This window comes from Passer montanus, unplaced genomic scaffold, assembly GCF_014805655.1.
Source record: "Passer montanus isolate IOZ18808 unplaced genomic scaffold, ASM1480565v1 scaffold14, whole genome shotgun sequence".
NCBI classification, from domain to species: Eukaryota; Metazoa; Chordata; class Aves; order Passeriformes; family Passeridae; genus Passer; species Passer montanus.
In genome coordinates, this window is record NW_024360941.1 from 8,632,916 (window position 1) to 8,657,381 (window position 24,466).

The 24,466-nt window shown below is 36.4% G+C and overlaps 1 protein-coding gene across 3 annotated transcripts; it reads right to left on the reverse strand.

Moving 5' to 3' along the window:
• HPGD (15-hydroxyprostaglandin dehydrogenase) lies at positions 1–24,210 on the reverse strand. 3 transcript variants are annotated; one of them, XM_039700129.1, is made up of 7 exons: positions 23,987–24,210; positions 23,694–23,817; positions 19,627–19,733; positions 10,229–10,325; positions 4,047–4,123; positions 1,927–2,090; positions 1–828 (listed from the first exon to the last, which is right to left on the reverse strand). In XM_039700129.1, the coding sequence occupies exons 1-7, from the start codon at positions 24,077–24,079 to the stop codon at positions 690–692; spliced, it is 801 nt and encodes a 266-aa protein (XP_039556063.1). In that variant the 5' UTR covers positions 24,080–24,210; the 3' UTR covers positions 1–689. The 3 variants fall into 3 exon arrangements, with proteins under 3 accessions (XP_039556063.1, XP_039556065.1, XP_039556064.1); XM_039700131.1 differs by lacking the exons at positions 19,627–19,733; positions 23,987–24,210 and adding an exon at positions 19,512–19,590 and having other exon boundaries at positions 23,694–23,814; XM_039700130.1 differs by lacking the exons at positions 1–828; positions 1,927–2,090; positions 4,047–4,123 and adding an exon at positions 8,926–9,403 and having other exon boundaries at positions 23,987–24,206.
• Between the last annotated feature and the right edge of the window lie 256 nt (positions 24,211–24,466).

Here is a 24,466-nt window from a genome sequence, read left to right on the forward strand (position 1 = left end):
TTAAAGGTTTAGAATATAATATTTAATAGGCAAGCAGACATTTCAATCAATGCCAAAATATTCATCTTTGTATATACAGAGTCAGAAAATTCACATATATATATATAAAAGAAAATAAAAAATATTTCTGAAATACTTTATAAATATCTAAAATCCAAGAAGTTAAAAATCTGTACTTCCTTATATGATATACAACATATTAAGTTGCACATACTTAACATTTCATAAGAGAAAGTTAATTCTTAACTCCTTATGGCTACATTTGTGATCTAGACTCCTGAACTGAATTCCTGGTCTGAAGAATTCAAGATGCAAATAAGTAGGCATGACAGTGAAAAGAATTATAACAAAGTAAGTCAGATCAACTAAACTATGCTTGGAGTATGTAGATCAGAACAACTAGAATGAAAAAAAATGACCTCTACTACTAAACAATAACAAAAAAAGACTTCAGAGCAGTATGTTTATAGTACTAAATAAATACTGTTACTAGTGCTTACAGAATCAGAATAGTGTGGTAGCATCTTCCCACAACAGATTTTCTCATCTATCTCTTTGTTATTAGGATGCAAATATTTGAGCACTGTCACTGATCTAGAAACAACACTAATCTTTTTTCCCCTGAAATTACTCTTTTCAAAAAATTTTCTATTTAAGAAAAGCCAAAAGTAATGACCCAAACCAATTATTTATCTCTTGGATGATGTAAAAGGTGTTTGGCCATATTGGTGAAAATGAATTCCTTGGGATGCTGTGATCTTCATAACTTCTCCATTTAGAGTATCATCTTCAATTATTGTTATCAATCCCTCAGCAATTATTGATGGGCTGAAAAAAAAGTTATTTCAGAGTTATGATATAATAGAACATGCAAAAAGGAGAAGAAACTCAATGTAAATCTATATATCTGAACATTTTAAAAAATGGTATTTGAACAAATTTATTTTGAGGAAAAGAAGAGGTGGTATACATATTTCAAGAGAGATATGTATTCTTCTCAATCAAGACATACATCTAAAGTGGTTACTTTACAAATCATCATTTGTTTGCTCTAGTTTCTGATAAATGCCTGTGGACATCCATCTGCCACTGGGCTTCCTATCAAAGTTTTCTCTTTCAGGGAAATGGACAGAAGTAATCCTTACACAATCTTCTGCAGCTCTTTGCTGTTGATTTACCCTGCTTCTGTAGCAGAGCTAACATACAAATTAGCATAAAGGAAAATTTCACATGCAGTTTGCTGTGGTCAATAAGCGCAAAATATTTTACATAAAGAAAAGTATAGGTGAAACAATACAGTCATACAATTTCCTTTGTGCAAAAGCATCTTGGAAGCTAATCGTAAGAAGCTAAAAAACATCACAGTGGTAAGAAGCTAAAAATATCATAGTGATATTAAAAAATATCACTATGCTTGCCATGTTCTCACAGTCTGTCCAAGCTGTCTGCTTTTGGCCTTTGTTGGCAAGACAGTAATGGGCAAGGTAACTCTGATCTAATCCATTGTGGCTGCTATTGTGCTCTTAGTCCAGTTTTGTCAGTTCATGGTCTGATTTCTATCTTGGTTCACTTGACAATTTTGTGAAAATTCTGTGCAAATGATATACCCTGTATCAAACAACAAGTTTGATTAAACAAATTCATGAGGGAACACCAAAGGCTATTAAAAACTAAAAGAACTATACTTAACTTGCTAATTTGATTTGGACCTTGCTAGGAAATGGGAATGCATAAAACGATATATTACTGTGCAGATGGTGTTCTTAAAATAGGCTTAGATATCTGCCATTTTTTCTTTCTATACAGATAATGCATTTGATAGTCTTTTATCTGAGGCAGTATTTCCCTTTTGTTTAATTTTGCTGAGTGTGTCCTTGTTCTTCATCAACAAAGTGCAAAACCCGCATTGTATCTGACTTGACTTACTCCATCACGCCATAGAACTGCATCATATTTTTTATCTCATCCTTGTATGAATAGTATTGTCCCATATTCTCTTCTTTATCTATTGACTGAAGAATTGGTGTGTTGACAAATCCTGGACAAATTGTGTTCAGTCTCACACCATAGTTGTCCATGTTAGCAGCTAACTAGAAAAGAAAGGGTAGGCATTTGTCATCAACATTTTAAGACAGTATTGTGTAAGCAGATTTTCAAAGAATGAGATTTACCACAAAGTACTTTTCAGCCTTGCTATGTAAGGAGATTTTGTTACTACTGATTGTTTTAACAACTAAGTTTGAAGCACATTTTCTCTAGTGATCATACTAGATTACTGGGAAAAAAACCCCACATTTCTTTTGTTAGGAGAATAATTCTACGAGAAATCAGAACTCTTTCCAGTAAGCTGTTTTTTTCCTAATACTTTTTGTTCTTAGTGCTCTTTAGCATGTCATTGACAGTATTCTGGGATGATGATACAACTCTTCTAAGCAAAACCAAGAAAGGTTCTCCCAAATGTATGCTTCTGGTTTTATAGGAGCTTTCTTTTATTAAAAGAAAACTCTGAAATAAATAAAATAATGTTTAAGATACTGTATTAAGATACCTTCCTCACATCAACAGAAATACAATATGTTCTCTACCCCTACAACTGTAATGCTAAACCTTTCTACTTGCTCTGTTGTTCCTGCCAAGGTATGAATCTATCAGTGAGCATCTCCACTGGAAAGTCCCTATGAACTGAATTTTCAGGAAATAGCTCAGGAACATAATGCAAGAAAGAAGCACAAGTTGTTCTGGGAGAGGTAGGACCCCTTGTTTGTGGTTCTACCAAAGTGTGCATGTAGCAAAGAAGTTTGATGAACATCCAAGCATGAGTCAAATGAACTGGATGAAGTGGATGAGCTGGATGAACTTTCAGAACTAATGAACTACACACAATGTATCCAAGAATAACCATAACTGTTAAACACTGTATTCTACTTATTTTAACATTCAATGGACTCCTTTCAGGAATTATGTAAGTCACATGTCATTTTCATGGCATGGTAGCCTGCCCTTTTGGTCTGGGGAGACAAGAAACTGAAGCCCTGGATGTAAGGTATGAGAACTGCCCAACACCAGGCTGTAGTGCCTTTCCTGGTAAATACTGTAGTTCACTACGTTTATTATTCTTTTTTCCTTGTCATTCTCATGTTCCTTAAATACAGCATTTCCTCTAATTTACTTTTCAGCTTAGATGGTGACATTTATATTTCTAATGAGAAAACAAAAATAGAAAACTAGGTTTCATGTTACTGATGTGCTTAATGTGATATATGCAACACTTATCCACACTATTCTATTTATGTTAATCTGAAAAAGGAGCTATTTGTGTGGGGATGGGGGCATAAAATATGGATAGACTGTAACTGATGTAATTAAATTGATGGTGTAATTTCAGATGTTTAATTCTGGAAATCAGACTGGAAATCTTAGTTAAGCAGATTACCTTTAACATTTATCTATTAAAGTGTAATTGTAGTTTCTCCCTCCAAGTTGTTTTATTACACTGCTTGTTAAATTTAACTAGAAAGTTTTGGAGTTAGAGGCTGAAATTTATAATATGGTCATTTTACATGCCACATCCTGAATGCATTATTTTTCCTTTTCAGAATATTAACAGTCAGTAAGAATAAATAATGATGTGTTCAAGTAAGTATTTTATACTTCAGTGCCTATTTACCATAAAAAAAGTCATTGACCTGTCTTAGAAATAAGGAAACCAAAATTTTAAATGACTAGGACAGGGTTCTGAAAAACTATTTTTAAAACTTGGATTAGAATTTTGCTTTTGGACTCCTCTCACTTAAATTACTCTTAAATTACTCTGCAACATCTTTCTTCTATGCTCTCCAAACCTCAAATGGGTCATAAACACACAGATGCTGTACTTATTCCATCTTCGGATTCCCTTTGTGAAAGGAGGGAACCTCCACTGCTTCACACACTTTGTTTTCTTTCAGAAAATTAATTCCAGTTGTGTGGCTATAGAGGAGGAACATGAAAAACGTAAATGTGTTCCCAAGGAGCTGCTGACACCCTTTTGGAAACTGCATACTTACTGCTATGGACCGTGTGAATCCAATGACACCGTGCTTTGTAGCACAGTACACAGGCTGGAATGCAGCAGGCATGAGTCCTTTAAAATAAAAAGTAGCTGAATGAAGATGTGGCATATTCCTGTTTTATGATTAACTTAAACACATGTATAGGTCTACAGTGTAAAAAACTCATGTCAGAGATGCAACAAAATGGATTAGTAGGCATTTGTAAATTATATTCTGTAATCTGGGATAGGCTAAGAAAAAAACAGATGAATGAAAATGTGCAGGCAAAAGAAGAGTAATAAAAAAGCATAACTTTTAAAAGGAAAAGTTGCATCTACAAAGTACGACTTAACATAGAGGACAAATCTGGAAGAAAACACTCAAGAATGGGATTTTTGAGGTATCTATAAATCAATGAAGTATTTAATATATACTGAGGAGCAAAGTCTTTTAGGTAGGCTTTGATATCTAATGTGTGAACTGGATACCTGCAATCATTTACAGTGTGTTCAGGGAGGAAGTATGGGAATAGGAGAAGCAAAAAAAATATTTTCTGATAACACTGTAAACCTTTATGGTCTGAGTGGGAGAGCACAACATTTTTATTTGTTGTAGAGAAAGAAGAGAAAACAGAGGTTTTGGAAGAAAACTAAGAACTTAATGCTGGTAAAACTGAGTTGATGGCAAAAAGCTGGTCAAAAAGAAATGACAGACTATGAGCACATATTAATTTCTGCCAATTATGCCAGCAGTTTCTAATATACAATGAAAGCTGAACTGGATCAAATAGATGCTGTAGTTCTACCTGAAAATTAGGCCCTTATGAGTAGCAAACTTCAGCCTGTCTGAAAGCTAGAGGACAAAATGTTTTCCTGAATGTGCTATTATAAAACAGGATAGTAATTTTAATGCCTTAATGTTTTATTCTAATGGAAATAATCCTTTTTTTTTTTTTCTCATATTTTTTTAATCTTTCATACTTCAGATCTTAATGTGATACTTTCAAGAAGGGGTGTGACTTACCTCAGTGGAGATGCAGAATTCGCTATCTAGCTCTAAGGATGGATTTGCCAGAAAAATTATATATGCCAGACTTGCATGGCCTCTTTGCACTGGGATCTATTTTGTCTGACAGAAATAACTTTATAAGACAGCCCAAAGCTCTAGTTACCAGCCTGACAGCTTTAAAGTTTTATCTTGATTTAAACACTGCCTTGATGATCCTGTGAAAGCAGCACTGTTCAACACTGGGAAATGAAGAATTTAACCTATTGTCTGGTTGTTCTTTTAAAATTGTATTTATTTGCTTAGCTTGGATTAATGTGTTATGCTTCTGTTTAAGAACTCAGTTTATGAAATGGCTCTTGTACTGTCTCCTGTGGGTTGTGATCACAACAAATGCTTAATATTCCTCTGTTTGTTGACTTTTTGTGATCACCATACTTGAGATCACTGGAAGCACTGGAATACTGGTGCATTAGAAAGAATACAATACTATTTTTCAAAAACCCAAACTCTCAAGTACTTTTACATGCTTCAAATAAAGGAAATTCTAATCAGGCTGCAGTTAACAGAAATAAAACAGAGAATGTCTATGGGGAAACATACAGGAAGAATTTAGAAGTAATTCTATTTTTATTTTTTAAACATAGTAAGAAAAATTACCTTTTACTTGAGAGGGAAGAGAAACAAAGTCAAGAAATAAACAAAGGAAGAGCACTGCTCAATAATGAAGCAGAATAAGGTTCAAAGACTTACTTAAATGCAAAAGACAGCAGGAAATACTAGGCAGGAAGAGAGGAACAAGTAGTGTTTTTTTTTTTTTTTTTAGGAAAACCAATTTAATGAAGCAGAATAAGGTTCAAAGACTTACTTAAATGCAAAAGACAGCAGGAATAACTAGGCAGGAAGAGAAGAACAAGTAGTGTTTTATTTTATTTTTTTTTTAGGAAAACCAATTCTTTCTTGATTGAAATTATTATCTTTGCTGAAGTAGAGACTTTGTTGATTGAAATTATTATCTTTGCTGAAGTAGAGAACCAAGAAAAAATCATCTCAATTTTGGATAAAGCGTCTAAGACTAGTCCTAGAATTCCTCACATAAAACCGTAACAGTCCTGTATCACTTTTGTTCCTGAATTCAGTACTCAGAACCCCAGTGAGGGCTTTCCAGCTCTGAGCTGCTTCCCTGCCCTAGGAAGAGCTGGGCCTCTGCTGGTGGCGTGTCCCAGGGACTCTCCTACAGTATTTTATGACGAGCCACTGTGTCACACTGGGTCTGCTCTGTCCACATATTTATTCAACCAGTGAGCAGAGATGAGTTCCTAACATATTAGTTAGGGCATCCATTTGTTAGAACATCTGGATTTTATTTGCTGCTGCCATGAATATTTAATTATCGTACGAAAAGCAGAATGGCAGTGAAACAGACTAGAGACAATTATGCACAAAATAATGGGGAGAAGAAGAGGAGGGTGTTCAAGTGGAAGGTGATGGGTCAGTGTACTTCTGGAAAGTGATACATTTGTGTTTTAATCTCTGTTAGACAGGGAGGAGGGGCATGATGCTATGGCTAGATTTTTCTCTCTATATATGCTGCTGGATGTTGAATTGAAAATGACTTTGTGATGACTCAAGATGCTCTTTGGCTTACCAAAACCAGTTCAAGCAGACCAACGAGAATCCTGTGCTCCAGTGTTAACTGCTCTATTCTATTTTTCTCAGTTCCTGGCAGGCTGAGAGAGGCAGCTGCACTTGTTTATACTCTACTCTCCTTGTTGGCGTCAAGAGCACTCTACCACTGAAGATATGGTGTCAGGTGTCTCAGTAGAACTCCTTATTTATCACGGTTAATAGTTTCAAAAACCACATCCTGAGAAATTAATGCTGAAGGTAGAAAATTCTATTAACAAGTTTGAATTGTATCAGTAGGTTTTGCTGAAACCAGTATTTCCTTTCATTCCACTTCGATGAAATGAAAGAACTTTGATAAAAACAGAATTAAGCATTTTTCCCCAGTAATGTTCTCTCACGGAACATGTTGCCCTCAGAGATTTGAATAAGTTCCTTTCTTTGAATAAGATTTATTAGCCTTTTCAGTTTTAAGAGGGACTTCGGCCTTTCTGGTTTTGTTTCTGCAAGCCCCCATGATATCATTTTAGCCTTCCTGAGTACCAAAACAAAGGTGCAACTAAAATCCTAGCAAAAAATTCTAAGCTGTGACAGTTCTATGATTTTCTTTTTTATAGTGAAGTCTGAAGGGAATAGCTTCTAATTCTTGTTAACCTCATTCTGGCAGATTCTGCTGAGCATTTTGCTTTTCACAAAGGGGAGGGACCAGAAGCTCTGTCATCATGCTGAAGTGAAGGCCTCAGTTGTACAGCCATTGACACTTCTGGTCCCCTGTATCCCTGTGACAGAGTCCTTGCTTGGTGAGGTAACCACATGCTTAGTTTTGTTCTTGTAATACATACACGATCTGGTCCTAAAAAAGCTTGTTTGCTGTGACAGGTACTTGAAATATTTCTTGTGGCTGAAGCTTTCAATAAAAGGAAGGCGAACCAGCTGTTTGAGGAATCAGAATGTTTGAAGTTGAGTGCAATCAAACCGATATGGCTGTGCAGCAGAAAGGTATCCAGATTCACTACACATTGAAAAGCCTCTCAAAAAAGTAGCATGATGCTACACTAAAAAATTGTAACATTTTTTAAACCTTCTGTAAGTACTCTGACTTTTTTTTTTGTCTGCTAAAATACAGACAAATTCATTTTCGTGGAAAACCTTCTTCAAAATATGAAAGTCATCAAAGCAAATTCTTTCTGCCCTTTTACCCTTTGCAAAAAGGGTGCAGGTACCAGCCACCACAAGGTAAAAAAACATGTTAAACAGCCTCTTGAGTTAAATTTAGGTTTTTATGCTTTCTCTGTTGCTTTTAACTATTCTATTAAATGCATTTAAAGGTACCACGTGTAGCTTACATGGAAGAAATTTTAGAACATTTTATTATTTGAATTTGAAAATTAAATCTATTCCAATGCAAAAACCTGCAAACATTGAAATTGTTTTTTATGGAGCCAAATTTGAAGTAAAACACATTTCTCATTATCTCAGTTTAGCAGAATTACTTCTTGATATGAATGCACAAATCAAATAAAATTAAATTTTGTAGCTTTGAGACATAGTTGAGTGCCTGCTGCATGTGATCACATATTTAAGTCCTGTCTGGGTCAAGACTAAAGAAAGAAAGACTCATTACTAGATAGACAGGCTCTGGCTTTGATTCAGCCAAATTAACACTTTTAAGCATCCACTTCACAGAAATAATTTTGGTAGTACCATGGGTGTTTGGAAATATAATACACTGTAAGGCTTGATTCTATCCCTAGTCCAAATCACTGGCAAAATTCCCATGGTGTTGTACTGATAAATACTAATGTAGTGAATTAATGTGCAAAGGAAGTATCATTGAATTTTACATAAGCACTATGTACAACTCTTGCTGCTCAAAAAGACATAGAAAGGTTTGCTGTCTGTATCTTACAGAGAACTTGGACAGTGGGGATCAAAACCACTCAGAAGTTTAATGATCAACAGAAGCTAGCTCTGAGAAAACACTTGAGGGGGATGTTAAGCAAGCAAATGGAAGTTTGTCTTTCATATATGGAATAAACTGCAGGACTTAGATCTTCAGACTGGAAAGGAGAACTACGATTACAAAGCACAAACAGTAGTAAGTAAATAAGCAATAAAAATTAGTATATGTTAGCTTTTAAAATGTGTTTTTCCCTTATGACCTTGGAAACAATTGTTAAACACAAGCCATGTAAAACCAAACAAAGCAACGAAACTGTTTGTCTTAACAAACAGAACAGCCAGAATCATTTTGTGTTCATTTGAGACCAGTTAGAAAAGGAATCAAAGGAATCACTTGCTAGCCCTACCCTTTCTTAAGCACTGCCTTGGGCATCGGTGTCTCTGTGAACATGTTTAATATTTTACTTGTGTTGATGACCCCTTGCACTGCAACAGCAGTTTCCTTCAGGTTAATTTGGACTGAATACAATGTCCATTTCAGCCTATAGAGATAAACTTACTGGTGTCAGTAGGCAATGTGTCAGGCAGCATGACAAATGCTGACTTAAAGGTACATGGAGTCTTTTAATTAGACCCCCTTACTCTTTGGACATACGTGCATGCATTAAGTCAGATCCTCAAGCTCCATATACATTATGTCAGTAGGGTGAACTGGACTTTTTATCACAAAAGCCAAGGTTTACAGGAGAACTTAAACTACTCAGAACATCCATACCTGTGCACAATCAAGCTGGTGCTATCTTAACTGGCTTTTCATTGGTAAAACACATAGAAATATCCTGGAAAGAAATGACTAGGATTTGGTAATCTTCAGATACAAAAAAACCCCTCTGACAAACTGAGTGTCAGGTAGCATATGTACTATTTTTCACAGGCAGTCTGCCAGTAGAAAGAGAAAGAGAGAACAGCTTCTCCAAACAAAAAAGAGAGAATGCAGGTACCACCCCAAAAAATTTTTGAGGAGGGTTGTCAGGTTACTTCATTCTCCATGTACAGTTTCCCCTCAGCTGTGCTTTTTTGCTGGGAGCCCAGCCACTGAAACATTGAGTATATCTACAGGAAATGATGAATTCTATTACTCCCAGCTGATGTAGGATCCACAGAATTCTATTTTTATACTAATAAATTGAAATACAGTTATAGAATAGATAAGTAGTGAGGAAACAAAGTGCTTGCTTAAGCTTGGTGAAATATGAGTGTTAATTTTATGACTTCTCAAGTACAGGCAGATCACAGATGAAAGGACTTGGAACACAGAGTGGGTGTATGAAAATCTTTGTTAATAAACTAGGTACAGTCTAGCCTTAGAGGTTCCTACATTTGTGTTCTTCTGGAGTTGAATGGAGGAATTTACGTCAGGTTCAAGATTTTAAAGGCAAGACTAATAGGTTAGGAAAATTACTGATTTTTTTCTATTGAATTGTGTTCAAAAAAGCAAATTAAATTTGTTTGATATTCCTTCTATTGCTATGATGAAAACCAGTTCAAAATATTTCTAAAAAGGACAGGGCCATAAAAAGAAGAAAAAGATAGATTGATCAGTATGGTTCATTTACTTAACAAGAGAACCCAGCAGAAATTGTTTATGCAGAAAATTTTCTCACCTGCCAAGGATGAGATATTAATGATTACTCCTCCATCACCTCCATTTCCTTTTCTCATGTATTCCAGGCCAAGGTAGGTTCCTCTGATCACAGATGTCTGGTGTAGAGAGGAAGGAATTATTGAAGAAACTCAAAAGATTATTTGAAACTATTCAAAATATTTTACTGAATTATTGATGTTATTCAAAATATCTATTGTGCTTCTACAAACTGAAAACTTTTATAGTGGTGCTTAGAACCTGTATTGCTTTACCAGTGATCTTATTTATACTTTGACGTTTTTAAGCACAGAGACACTCCACAGTATTGCCACTCAATAACTTCAGAAGCACAATTGCAACAGACAGAAGTAATACAGTTTACTTATTTCTCTCAATAAGATATAAATAAACTAAAATATTGAAATGTGAAATAAGAGCTGTGAAGGAAATGAAACAAAGAGTAAGTAAATAATTTACAGATGAAACACACACCTTATCTAAAAAAATAAGTGGTAGGTGAGCTGATCTAAATCTCATCATTTTTGTTGAGATAGCCTGTTCTATATTACAAAAAATGTACTGACTGTATCTGAAGATAATGTTAACACTTAAAACTGCATTAGGCTCAAGTCAAAAGTAATTCACACTTTTTAGGATTAAGTACCATGACATAATTCTGGTCCCAAGATACTAAAAATGTGTATTATTTTCTGACTAAAGTTACAGGAGTTTTACCATTCCTCTCAAATGAAAGTTAGCCCACATAGGCAAATACAGAGAAGGTAAAAAAGGCATTCTAAGAGATGTGAGATGTTGTTAGCATAATATTAGCTGTGACTTTTACAAACCTTTATTTTTTTAAAACAGAACTTCAAGGAAAAAAAATTTTCTCAGACATGTATGTATCATCTTGATTCCTTAACATCTGTTTTTGAACCCTAGTGGAGTCAGAAATTCTGCTAAGATTTCTCTCACTGAGATTCAGACTTTTAAACTGAGATGTCCGAAGACACATCAAGCCTTGGGTTATCAGCCTGCTGGGGAATCATGAGAGAGATTCTCCCAGAAAGTGTCACTTTATCTGAGAGTGAAATGAATAGTAAGAAAAAGAAGTGGTGGTGGAAGACAATAACTTTACAGAAACGTAAATTTCTCTAAATTTACTGCATTAGTGATGAGTTCTGTAACTATTTACCAATTTTTTTTTGATCTCTCTGTAAGAATTTCATATTTATTTTACAATTTCTACTTAAAATGCACAAATACATTGAGACACACTTTTAGTCTTTTGGAAATATTATTTCAGCTTTTAAATGAGAACTTAATTTGTACGTTATGACTTTAGTGCTATTTATTGACCCAAATAAACTAAGATGTCCAAAAGGTGAAGTGTGCATGATTATTTCAATATTTTTGCCGAGAGAAGTCTGCAGAATAATGGAGACAGAAATTTCCCATTAAAAACACACAGTGAAGAATCTATATTTGTCTAAAACCTAATGGACAGTGACTGAGAAACTGGAGGGGAAAAAGATGAAAGCTTTTAAAATCAGAATGTTAACTATTTTTCTGTCACTATCTAAATACCCAAAGCAAAATTGGAATAATCTTGAGATGGGTACTGTATTTAATTTTCATTAGCTGATATTTTTAGACATGAATGTTATCAAATATAAAGTAGTACTTCTAATTAATTTTCAGTTATCCTTCATGCTTTTTTGGTTTTAATAGTAATCAGATTTGGAAGAATGCATGTCCTACTTTATTAATATCACTGGTTCATTTTTCAATTAACATGAGGCTGCCTATTGACAGAGATACAACAACCTGAGACCTCATTACTAAGTTTGCTTTGGAATCTTGATAATGAATTAGCTTTTCTCATTTTCTATAGTTTCAGTGCTTAATGAGATATTTTTATAGTAATATATTTTCAGAATATCTATTTCCTGGAATAGTGTAAAACTCCACAAAATATGAATATTTCAAAATTCTGAAGTAATATTAAAATTTTTCTTAAAGAAAAAAAAATTCCATGGAAAACCTTGTTTAACCTATCATTTTTTAAAGAATTATTTTTATTAATTTAAAAAGGATGCTGTTGATTAAATGCTTTAACAGAAACTTTCCAAAGAACTGTCTTCAGTATCTTGATGCATACCAAACTAAATCAAATTTCTCTTGCATGTCCTGGAAAGTAGCAGAGTCCTTATAAGGGGTGATCTAGTGCTGTTTAATGTTGATTGTCACATATAAGTTTGATTTATTTAAACCAAGATTGTTAATGTACAGTAGTGTTGCTAAAAGATCTACTTATTCTGTACATAAACTTACTGGCACCTCAACCAAAATTAGATTTGGACTTAAGAGTGGAGTTTCTAGTGTGTGTGTGTGTGTGTGTATATATATATATATATATGTATATATATATATATATGTATGAGAGGCTGCACAGAAGATATTTGAGGAAGAAAGGGGTTAATGATGTCTTTGGAGAGCAGGTGCAGGTCCTGTCATGCCCTGGAGCAGTGGCTCAGCCTGCTGAGCAGAAAAGGAGAATTCCACTTAGGATGATTAGAGAAAATAAATCAGCTGAAGAAGGAAGTAGCTTGGGGCTCCTTGAAGGCTTTTCAATTCCTTCTAATTTAGAGATAATAGAGCTAGATGAGTCCTTGGCCAAACCACAATTATAAACCAAGAAAAACGTGGGTAGCTTGGCTGTCCAATCAAAATTACTGTATTGTTCTTTTTCTCCCTCTGGAATCCATTAACTTGGAGACATGTTCTCCTTTACATAAAGGCATTGTGAGAGCTGGTCTTCAAGTTAAATGCAAACTTCCATCTGGATATTGCCCCTTACACCTGGTATAGCCTTGTAATCCTTACCTGTGATCCTTGTAAAAACCTCAGTGAGTGTGGCTGATCTTGGGTCAAATGGCTATTTATGATGTTTGGGCTGATAAAATACAGAATTATTCTGCAGGTAAACTCTGAACCAAATACTCAGGGTGAGAAGAACTTGCCTGCACTCTCAGTAGATGGCACTTTTCTTCTACTGGATTTCCCATTCTCTTGAAAGAATCCACCTTTCCCCAGTCCTCTCAATATTTATGTGTTTTCTGAGCCCAGTTTTTTGGTTTGAGGTTATGATGAAAGTGTCTGTCATTTCCTTTTAATTAAATGAAAGAAACTAGAAGTATTTTAAGGTTGTGCAGTTCCCCAGTAGTACTTTTAAGACTAATAATTTAATCCCAGGTTCTTAACTCACAATAATTTATAGATTATCTATTAAATAAAAATTCTGGGAAAGTTAAATTTAAAATTAACTAATAAAAAAATTGTCTGACAGCTTAAGATGAAAATATGCTGGGAGACTTTGTACAGGAAAGCATTTTAGAGCAGAATTTTTTATGATTCCTTTGTTTACAACTGCATTTAGCTCATTCATAAATATGTTAAAAGCAAAGAGTATCAAAGTAGTCAGCTTTGTAACTAAACATAGATAAATCAAAAATTGGTGCAGCGGACTCTTTTTTTTTGGTTTTGTTTTGTTTTGTTTTTATCCTCGCTATGGAAAACCAGTATCCTTGAAGTCAGAAAATAATCTAAATAACTGTTCTTCTGGATGGTGACAATCATATGCTATCCCAACAACACTGCTGTTTATTTTCTTGCCAAAATACGGTGTTTTACTACAGCACATAATGAGGGTAGGCAATTAAAGTGCACTGGAGGTCTGAGTGTGCTCTCAAGGGAGACAATTTTACTCTTCAACTGTGGGCAGAAAATTTAGGATTCTTTTAAATAAAGTTATAGTGGTGAGTGCGGGAATATGTCTGAGCATTAATTACATAAACTACAGATTTAAATTAGAGGAGATTAGACATGCTGAAGTATCATATAGTAATAAACCCAATATGGTATCTGACATCATGGTAAACATTGCAAAATAATTGTGCAAATACTCAAAATATTTGCAGTTGCTTTTGAGAATAACGTATCAGTAATCAGTAACTTATTTAATGATTTCTTAAATAGCAATTTAGTTGCCAGTGTCAAAATGAGAACTTACAAAATCTTTGGTTCTTCACATTTCTACGTGTCCTTTGTCTGTATAGCTCTTATTCTACCATTCAAAAAAAAAATCATATATAGAAACTCTGATTCTAATTAGACACAGAGTCTTCAGTAGGGTACTAATTAATTTTTTCCACCTTTAGGAACCAATGTCAGCCAATGTGTACAACGTTCTTGTATTCCAACATTATATCTGTCAGTTTTCATACTTTGTGTTTCATTTTAGATTTATTTATTTAAAAAAAAAAAAAAGTGCTTTTTTGGTGATGGTGCCCAGGACATCATTAATCATCATCATTTTCAAGTGACACTTGCTTTGAAAGTAACTAAGGACATGGTGCTTTTTTTCCTCGTGTTTCAGGGCAGCTGTTCCAACTGACATAGTTTCCCACACCTATTTAATAAGGTTTTGCTTGCCACCACTTGTCAGATACATCTGGTACTTCATGCTGAGAAAATACATCAGCATCTTCAGTGCTGAAGATGAGCACTATATTGGTATCAAGGTGATATGGTAATACGAATTCCTTTGAGAATACAAAACAGTAATCACACCTAACACTATGTAGGTTCCTGAACTAAGATAGTTCAGTGCTAGGGGTACTGAACAAAATGAAAGAGCCACCAACTTGTGGTTTCATAAGGCAGGTTAGCACAGAGCTGGAATTTGACCCAAGATCATTTACCTATCATAGAGTGATGTTGTAAATCAATGACTATCTATAAGGAAATATTTAAAAGTACTTTGTGAACTGTGCAAGATAAACTTCACAATTCTGAAACTAAAAGTGCTGCTTGTGATATCCACGGGAAATTTTAGCATTTTGCTGTTGGACAAGAAGGTGGGACTAATTTTTGTAGATTTTCTAGGATGTAGACAAGTTGGAGCAAGCATGCAAGTTCCTTGGCATTCCTCTGTATAGGCTAGTTTGATTGATACATGAAATTAAATTTTAAGCTCTTGAGTATGAATTTCCAACTCAAAAAAACAAGAAGTCTGGAGAGGAAGAGGCAGAAAGGAGAAAGGAATATATAGCAGGATTAGATAATTTGCTACAAATCAACAGCTCTTTTACGAGGTTGGAATGAAACACTATGCTTCAGTTTTTTATGGTACAGATTCCTTCAGTTCCCTCCCCCCATTCAATACACCTCAACATTCCTGAAGGACATTGGCATAGTATTCTATTTTGACAGCTGGTCTTATGTTAGTTTGAAACCTTTGCATTTCATTATACTTCAACACTGGTTACTGTAAGCATACATTAAAACCATAAGCTAAAAAATTAATTGACTTACGGTGCTATTAAGGTAAGTAACTGTGTCCTTCCTAGTACAATATGAACAGCAAAAATAATTATACCTAGAGGCTTCTTTATGCACTTAGAGGATTGATCCTCGTGCCACTAATTTCAAGGGAAGTGTCACTTCTCATTTTTTGGCCACATCTCCCCTTAGACACTCAGTCTTCTGATATCAAATTATGCTGAAGAAGAGGTAAGTAAGCCACTGAGGTAGCCACTGGTTGTCAGTAAACCAGTCACCTATGCCTTTTCATCTGCTACAGACAGCACTGCTTGTTTTGGTTTGTTTCTCTGTTGCTGCCACTGAGAAATGGTGCTTGCCTTTGTCTCTATTCTGGGACCTAGTGGTTATTTCCAGCTGCTGAATCCAGCTATGTGTCCAGGTTACACTACTTTGGGATGGAAGTGCAGTCCTTCTCATTTCTCCTGTGGAACAGCCTAGTGATGATCATGATGCCGTTGTCACAAAAATAAATTCAATGAATCACTTCTGATGTTTGCCTAGTTGCCCTTCTGTCTTCTGCTGAAATGTTAACTGGCCTTCTGAGAAACAGGTCCCTACTGAAGGTATGCTAGTTTCTGGAACATGTATTTCACCATGAGCCACACTGAAAGGAATCACACATAAATATACAGTGGTGCATTATCTTCTCTGTAGTTCCAATTTACGTATTTTGCATGGACAAACCATGATGTTGGTAGACTTCATTTTAGTAAAGGACTTTTCTAAATTCTTGGAAATTTGTTACTTCTGTCACTTATGGAAGTAAATTGTGTAAACTCATGAAAAATGTAAAAATTTGGAATTATTGCATATTTCTACATTTTGACAAGTAATGAAGAATAAGACGTGATTCAGTTACATACAATACATTTAATTGTATACTGCAACCCATGTCAGTTTTCGGAAACCTCTGACATGAGCATAAAAAGAGACCCTGTGGGTAATTTGTGGGATTGTCTTTAGTATAAAATGTGCTAAGTGCATTTGTAATGACAAAAGACACTGTAATTATAGTGGCCACTTTAATTACAGTGGTTCCAGAAAGTCACATCAACATAAGATAAAATTATAAGCTTCTTGGAACACTCAGTTGTGTTTAAACAACATACATGTTCAAGGCTTGTAAAGATGTGGGGCCTTTTTTTGCTTTAGGGATTTGAAGAATAAAAAAAGTCCAACTATAAAATTTTTGGACCCCTTAGGTAAAAATTTGTATGAATGCAATAAAGACTGCCAGGTTGGAGGACTGTAGGTAGGACCCTTAATAAGAATTTATGTGTCACACACTCTTATGCTATTCTGTGCACAAATATGTGTGTGTGACAGACTGCTGAAACTACACTCTCTCTTTAACATGGAATTCCTTTATGGTTGCCAAGTTTCTTTTTTTTATGTGCCATAATAACAAGAGTATACCCTTGTATGAGTATCACTTGTTGAAGCCTCTGATGACCAAGCTGATATCAATCAAGCAAACACCATGAGATTTGGAGTCATTTGGCATTGCTGGAATATTTAAGTAAAAAACCCCCAGATGTATTAATAAAGTAATGAAAATATGGATGTTTAGCACAAAATGTAGCAAAATGATGGAAAGCACTGCAATAGAAATATCATTTTAGTAGTCAGTAATCCCTCCTACACCGCCTCCCCGGCTTTACCAAGTTGTCTTCTCTTGCTCTCAGCAAACTGTAACGGATCCAGTAGGAATTGCATTTTACTCCATTTTACTTCCAAATTAAGTCCCACTTTTTGAACCTTCTTATTCATGCCTTCTCAAGCAGTACTATCAGAGAACTCCCTTACACTCCTATAAAAATGTTCCTGAAGACCAACCGGTTCTGTGAACTGTTTTAGCCGTAAAGAACACACCCCAGATGTGTTTGTTCTGATTTATCTTGCTCTGTACTGCTCCACTTTTGTACTTTGTACTTTAAACTGGGGCAGGGAATATTTGTTATATCAATATATAAATTAAATCACTAAGACAACGACTGGCATGTAGATTTTTTTCCCCTTTTGAAATAAAAAAATATGTGCATAATGTGTATCACACTCAGTGGCTATAGCAGCTATTTCTGTTCTTAGGAACAAAACAAAGAATATTTAAACTATCCTACAAGAGGGAAATCTAAACATTTTAAAAGAATGCATTTCATATATATTTTGCTCTTTTCTACAAGAAACAGAAAAACATTTTATAGCACCAACCCATAGAAGATATTCCATGCATCAGCTTTTCTTTTTTTTTTTTGGTAATAATTAAATAACCAAAAAGTACAAAGTGTTATATCTTGTTTTACAGAAATTACAGTAACTAGCTAGAAATGCTTATGGAGATAAGCCAGTTAGTTGACTCTGTGTTAGACAGGAAAAGAATAATCAAATCAATAGGTGAATGGAGATATTTGGATCTTAGAGCTTAACTGTACTTCTGCTCTGATCATTTTACATGCTCTTTCAGTCACCAGCATGTATTTATGAAATTTTTCAACATTCAACTGTGTATTAGGTCATTAGGACATTTACAGTGAACTTACATATATAATAATATATAGACTATATAATATTCCTTTAGGAAAAAAAAAATTAGGGGACTAAATTGATAGTTAAGCATGTAGGTTTCTAAGACTTGGACTTCAGATTTTCTGCTACTTGAGACCACTTGTGGTCTGCTTCTGCTCAATTACTTATAATAAGAAAAAAGAAAAATAGAATCATGGAATTGTTTAGACTGGAAAAGACCTTTAAAATCATCAAATACAACTCTTAGCCCAGCACTGCCAAATCCACCACTAAATCATAACCCCAAGCACCACATTTATAGGCCTTTTAAATACCTCCAGGGATGGTGAGTCAGCCATCTGGGCAGCCTGTTCCAGTGCTTGATAACCCTTCTGGTGAAGAAATCTCTCCTCATATCCAATCTAAATCTCCTCTAGCCCTTCTGACCATTTTCTCTTGGCCTATCACTTCTTACCTGGAAGAGGAGGCTGTCTGTCCCCCACCTCATTACAACCGTCATTCAGATAATTGCAGAGGGCGATAAGATTCCTCTGAGCCTCCTTTTCTTGAGGTTAAACAACCCCATCTTCCTCAGCTGCTCCTCATAAGACCCTTTACTGATTTGTTGCCCTTTTCTGGGCATGCTCCAGCACCTCAATGTCTTTCTTGTAGTGAGAGGCTGAAACTGAACATGGGATTTCAGGCGCAGTCTCACCAGTGCTGACTACAGAGAGACAATCCCTGCCCTGGTCCCACTGGCCACACCATTCATGATACAGGCATATTTCACCTTACTGCAGCTCAGACAACTGGCCTTGGCCCATCAATCCAGTCTATTCAGATCTACAGAGCCTTTACAGAGCCTTCTGACCCCTCAGCAGATCAAACCACCACCCAACTTGGTGTCTTCTGCAATGTAGAAAGAGGAGGTTCTCAACAGCTTTTCTTTGAAGCTCTTGACATCCAAAAATTATTAAGATATCACTCTAAGTGAGGATATTTACCTTGACAGCAAGTATCACAGTCCAGTGATGATGGTGTAGTGGCCTATATTAAAACTCAAATTTTATGCTCCCATGTGTAGTGAGGAAAGTGTGGAGGTCTTGGCTGAACAAATTTACTTGTAATATCAACAAATGGCAATTCTAATGCAGGTCAGCTGAGCCTCACAAGTACCTAAAAAGTTCTAAAACATTCATATAAACAGACTGGCCTACTGTAGATACAGCTCTACTGCCTTGGGCAGTCAATTCTTAAACCTATTTGGGAAATTGGATTTTCTAGGAAAGGAATGTTGTCTGGTGACAGATAATCTGAGCAGCTCCACACAGTGTTGTATGTCTTGGATAGACAATTTTAGGGACCCACCACACACTCAGTTATGTGGTAATTGTTTCAATAGCTGTACTTACCAATCCAATAATTAATGTTCTGTCATCTGGCAAAATCTGTACAAGCCACAGGCTGTTAACTGTATTCCAACATTAAATACTGAAATATAGACAGGACAAAAGAGATAATGCTTACCAAGTTAATTTGTATAGTGCTTTCCCAGTCCTTCTCATTGTTCACTCCAGCATTATTAACCAAAATATCCAGCCTTCCAAAATGTTCAATTACTTTTTTGAAAGCACCTATAGTAAAATCCAAGAGTGACTTTCTTAGAACTTTAGAAAGATATAGAAATACAATGCATGCATAAAAATTAATGGTTTATTAGTATACCAAAATGTCTTCATTATTTTCTTAAACATTAGTGAGCAACATGCAATTAAATACTTTATCTAACATGCACCAACATTAGGTATGTTTAGGGAAAGTGGAAGGATGAAGATAATGTCATTGACTTTTCATTCAGTTTGATAATATCTGATAAGAGGAGCTGTAAGTTCTTAGCACTTACACATTTTGCATTAGATAGGATGTTTGGCACCCCAATTATATAAACTAAGCATTAATAGCTCCATTTGTAGCAGTTTGGTATAGCTACTAAAGTCAAAATTTGACACCATCTATTTTGAACGAAAAACAAAAACTTCAAGTGTTCAGAAAAATTTTCTTTATTCAGTCCAAATTTAGCCTAAGAGCACAGACTTTATTTAATAGTAACTGACATGAGTACTTCAACTACAAATAATTAATCATGATTCTTGTTTAGATATATCTATTTATGGATAAGTTGTTATATATCCTAATGTCAGGTAACTTTAATAATGTGTTTCCCATATTCAAATCTTCCCTTTTTGCTGAGGATAAAAATAGTGACCTGTCTTCCAAAGAATTTCAAAATGAGAACTGGGAAACTTCCACAATGACATTGTGTTTTCCCAGGTGACAGTGTTAGAACTGAGATAAAAGATGTGTATAGAAAAACATGATGATGTCATAGTGAGGAACAAACTTCTCAAGCCTGGCTCTGCTTTGACAAGATGGATGAGATGACTTCCAGATGTTCATTCCAGACTAAGATGTTCCAGGACTGAGGACATTTTCTGACATGTATATACACATAACTTGTTTTCCCCTCCAAATATTGTTCCTTGTCACAAAATATGTAATACCATTAAACCAAGACACCACCTCCCCAATATTATTTTAAAGAATATTGTTTGGTATTTGACTCAATATCAACAGTATTTCAAGTATACCAAAATTATGCTTGGTAGGCCTTGATGAAATTACTTCACTGAAAGGTGATCCCAGGAGCATCTCCCTTGTCCAATCCTTACTGCTTGGCCCTTCATGTATATCAGGTGCATAGCATCAGCTTTCAGACATCTATCCTTTTCTGCAGCAGTTGCAGAGTTTTACAAAGCTTTTCCTGCACCAGTCTTTCTTTCCCTCAATGCTTCATGTCCATCATAGCCATCATTGTGTGATCAAAACAAAAGCTGGGCAGCTGTTGGACAGGTTTTATTTGTCCAACTGCCTTTATTGTACAGATGTTTCTAATACTCTTATTCTATACTAGAATATTGTAATATTAATAAATCTTCTGGTTTGGTCCGTCTGCCCTTTTTTTTTGCTTTTCTTATGTTTGTTGCCAATTCATTCTCTGATTTCTCAACTCTTCAGTCACTTGTCTTTCTAATTCTGTATCAGCAAGGGCAAATGAAAACCTTTGGCTTTATTAAAAGCAGAAGTGAGTATTTAACTTATTTCTAATGAGTAAAATAAATACAATTTGGTTCCTTGTTTATCTTCCAAAATTTGGAAGTTGGCTAATTCCCTTTTAAGCCCTCTATAAATAACATCAAGCTAGATGTTTTTGAAGATTCTAAGAATGAGAATCTTCAAAAACCACCATGGACAATAATTATTTTGCCAATGATTTTTAAATTACATTTACACAGACTTGACTAATTGTAGTTTTCAGTTTTACATATTGAGAAAAGACCAAATGTTTTTGCATATCTGTGTTTGGAATATTTCTGGTAAAAGTTTATCTGCCTACAGTAATCTCATCTATCACCTATCCACAAAAAGAAGAATCTCTTTGTAAATTCTTAGTGAAGTTGTCACCTACACATCAGTATAAGCTGATTTATTCTTCCCTCTTCAAACGCAAAATAATTCTGTGTTTGCACTGCACGTTAATTAGTGCTTATGGAACCATAAAAAATAAAAATCAGATGATTGTTTGAAATATTGAGTGGGGAACGAAAAATTAAGAGAAGGATCCATTTTAAAGGAAAGGTGAGATAAACAATGCAAAGTCAGCACAAACACCAGTTATATGTGAGCTTCTTAAATGTCCCTGGAAGGCAATAGTAAGTATGATGATTTTTCAAAAGTGGGATGAGATAGGAGATTTTTGTGGAGGATTAGGTGAAAGAACCACCAGAGAAAAAAGTACAGGCAAGACTTGAAAGTAGATTAAGCAGATGATTTCTTGCCCATAAGCCTCATGTACTTAGAAATATTAGTTCTAGTACTGGGACTTTCTTCCTGCTGTAAGGGCTAAAGTTAAAAAAAAAGAGCAGCTTCATTCACATACATGACCTTTAACATAAAGTACAGGACTTGATTCACCTGATAAAACCTTTAAACTCTAAATGTGAAATTAATCCAAATTTGTGAAGTAATAGCTTACAACTGCAAGTGGAAAAATATGAAAACAGTTAAAATAAAAAAAAAAAAAACAACACTGAAACCAGCTCAGAATAAATATGAAAAGAAAACAGTTAAAATAAAAAAAAAAACAACACTGAAACCAGCTCAAAATCCCCAAAGAACTGTGAGACATGATTGCAAATTAATGGTAAGAAACCTGCAGCAGGATTAATGCAATGATCGGAGAGGCACTAGCAGCAGCAGTCGCCTGTTCTTGCTCTTTTCTTTGCCAGAGCCACTTCCAATTTTACTCTGATTGCTTTTTTCCAACTAGCTTGGTTCCAAAAACTCCCTTGCTGACCTGTCCTATTCATTCCAGCTCGTGGTTCACACCCTGTTGGTCCTGCACTCACCTGGCACTAAAGAAAGGAGGAGTTGTGGGAGACAAGGCACACTGAGGTAACACCCACACAGCAGCACATGTTATTCCTACCCCTAGGATGCTTTTTCTTGCTCCTTACTCCTCCCACTTGGAGAAAAAGTCAATCATCAACCTAGCTGATAAAAACTTTGCTGATTACAGCAGATCCCAGATTTAAAGTACAGCATCTTTCTTACAAACAGACAATGTAAAGCTATGGAATTAGGAATAATCATGCTATCTTGGAACAGGGGACAGTATGGCTGAATTCTGGAATAGCAGCAAAGTTTTCTGAAATGGCTATGTTCAATGACCACTGTTGAGAAAGGACCAGTGAAGGGTAATGAATGAAAACAGACCAAAACTGTTCACATTTAGCATGGCAGAAATGAATCTGGGGAAAGGGCACTGACAAAAGAGATGTCAAAATCTGAATCTGAGTCACTGCCTATGAATGTACCATTTAATAATGAAACTTTGATGAAGTGATGTGCCTGTTATGAAATATTGTGAAGGTACATCAACGTTATATGATACTCAGTAAGGAACACTGTTTATCCACTAAGTGAAAACAGAAATGCAAATCATTCATGAGGGAAGCTGCTTCCATTCCATGCATCTGCAAAATGTGTGTGAAATGTTATCACCCTATAGTTAACCCCATGATGAAGTAGCATGCCAGTTTTTGCCAGTTCTTTCAGCTGTGGCAGCACACAATGAAAGTAAGTGTGCTGTATGTAAAGAGTACTGAAACCCAGCACAGAATTTATTACTCCTGTGACGAGGGAATGCAGCTTGGAATCTGTACTGAAACCTCATAAAAAGCAAGTCTGAGCTTTAAAGTTTACATATATTACTCATAAAATAGCAATTATCTTCTGCAGAGGCTTTCATGCAAAAATATTACACCCAACACTCAATGGAAATGACTTTGGCTTTTCTTTCTGATGTGCCAAGGAACAAAGTGAAATTGTGGTAGTAATGCTGGTAGCAATATTTCTGCAGGTTCAGGAACAAATTGTTTTTGGGTCAGTGCCAGGAATGATCGGGAGCAGGCTGTCCCGCAGAGCTCGCTCGCTGGGGCTGCAGCCCGGGGCAGCGCTCAGCCTTCACCTCCTACCTTTCAGCTGCTCCTGATCCGTCACGTCGCACTGGATGAACAGCGTCCTCTGCGCTTCGAACTGCTCGTCCAGGGCCGCCTTGCTCTGCTCTCCGGCCTCGGAGTTGCGGTCCAGCAGGGCTACCTAAGCGGGGCGGGAGGAAAATGAGTGGCTGGCGGGAGGGCGGACGGACAGACGGACAGGTCGCCTGCTGAGCCGAGCCGAGCTCCGGGGGCTGCTACCACCCCCGGCCCGCGGGTGCCGGCTGCAGGCAGAGGGGAGGGAGAGGGAGGACGCGCTTCCCGGGACCTACCTTGGCGCCCTTGCCCAGCAGCGCCTGGACGAAAGCCCGGCCGATGCCCTGCGCCCCGCCGGTGACCAGAGCCACCTTGCCATTGACGTGCATGGCCGCCGCGCCGCTGCCGCCCGCTCCGCGCCCGCCGAGCCGGAGCAACCCCGCGCGGTGTCACCTGCCCGCTTTCCTTTCTCCCTCCTTCGTGCCCTCCCTCGTGCCCTCCCTCCTGCCCTCCTCCTCCTGCCGCCGCCGCTGCAGCGGCTCATTCCCCCCCACTCCCCACTCGTGTGACAGAGAGCCTCCCGGAGCTGCCTGGGCGGGGGGAAGCAGGGGCGGAGCGGGTCATTAAATCGTCCTCCTGAGTGTCTGGATGAACGCTGGAGAGCAAGAGCCGGAGAGAAGACCAGCTTCATCCCCTCTTCCCAGCCCAAGGCTTTCCGGGGAGGACAGGCTCGCGGTGTCCCCCGGAGAAAGGGTCCCAGGGCAGCTACAGCTCCG

Coding starts and splice junctions, on each gene's coding strand:
- HPGD (XM_039700129.1), bottom strand. CDS start 24,079: ATGCACGTCAATGGCAAGGTGGCTCTGGTCACCGGCGGGGCGCAGGGC. Junction 23,818..23,986: donor TGCTGGGCAAGGGCGCCAAG/GTAGGTCCCGGG, acceptor CGCCCCGCTTAG/GTAGCCCTGCTGGACCGCAA. Junction 10,326..19,626: donor GCACTATACAAATTAACTTG/GTAAGCATTATC, acceptor TCTCTACACCAG/ACATCTGTGATCAGAGGAAC.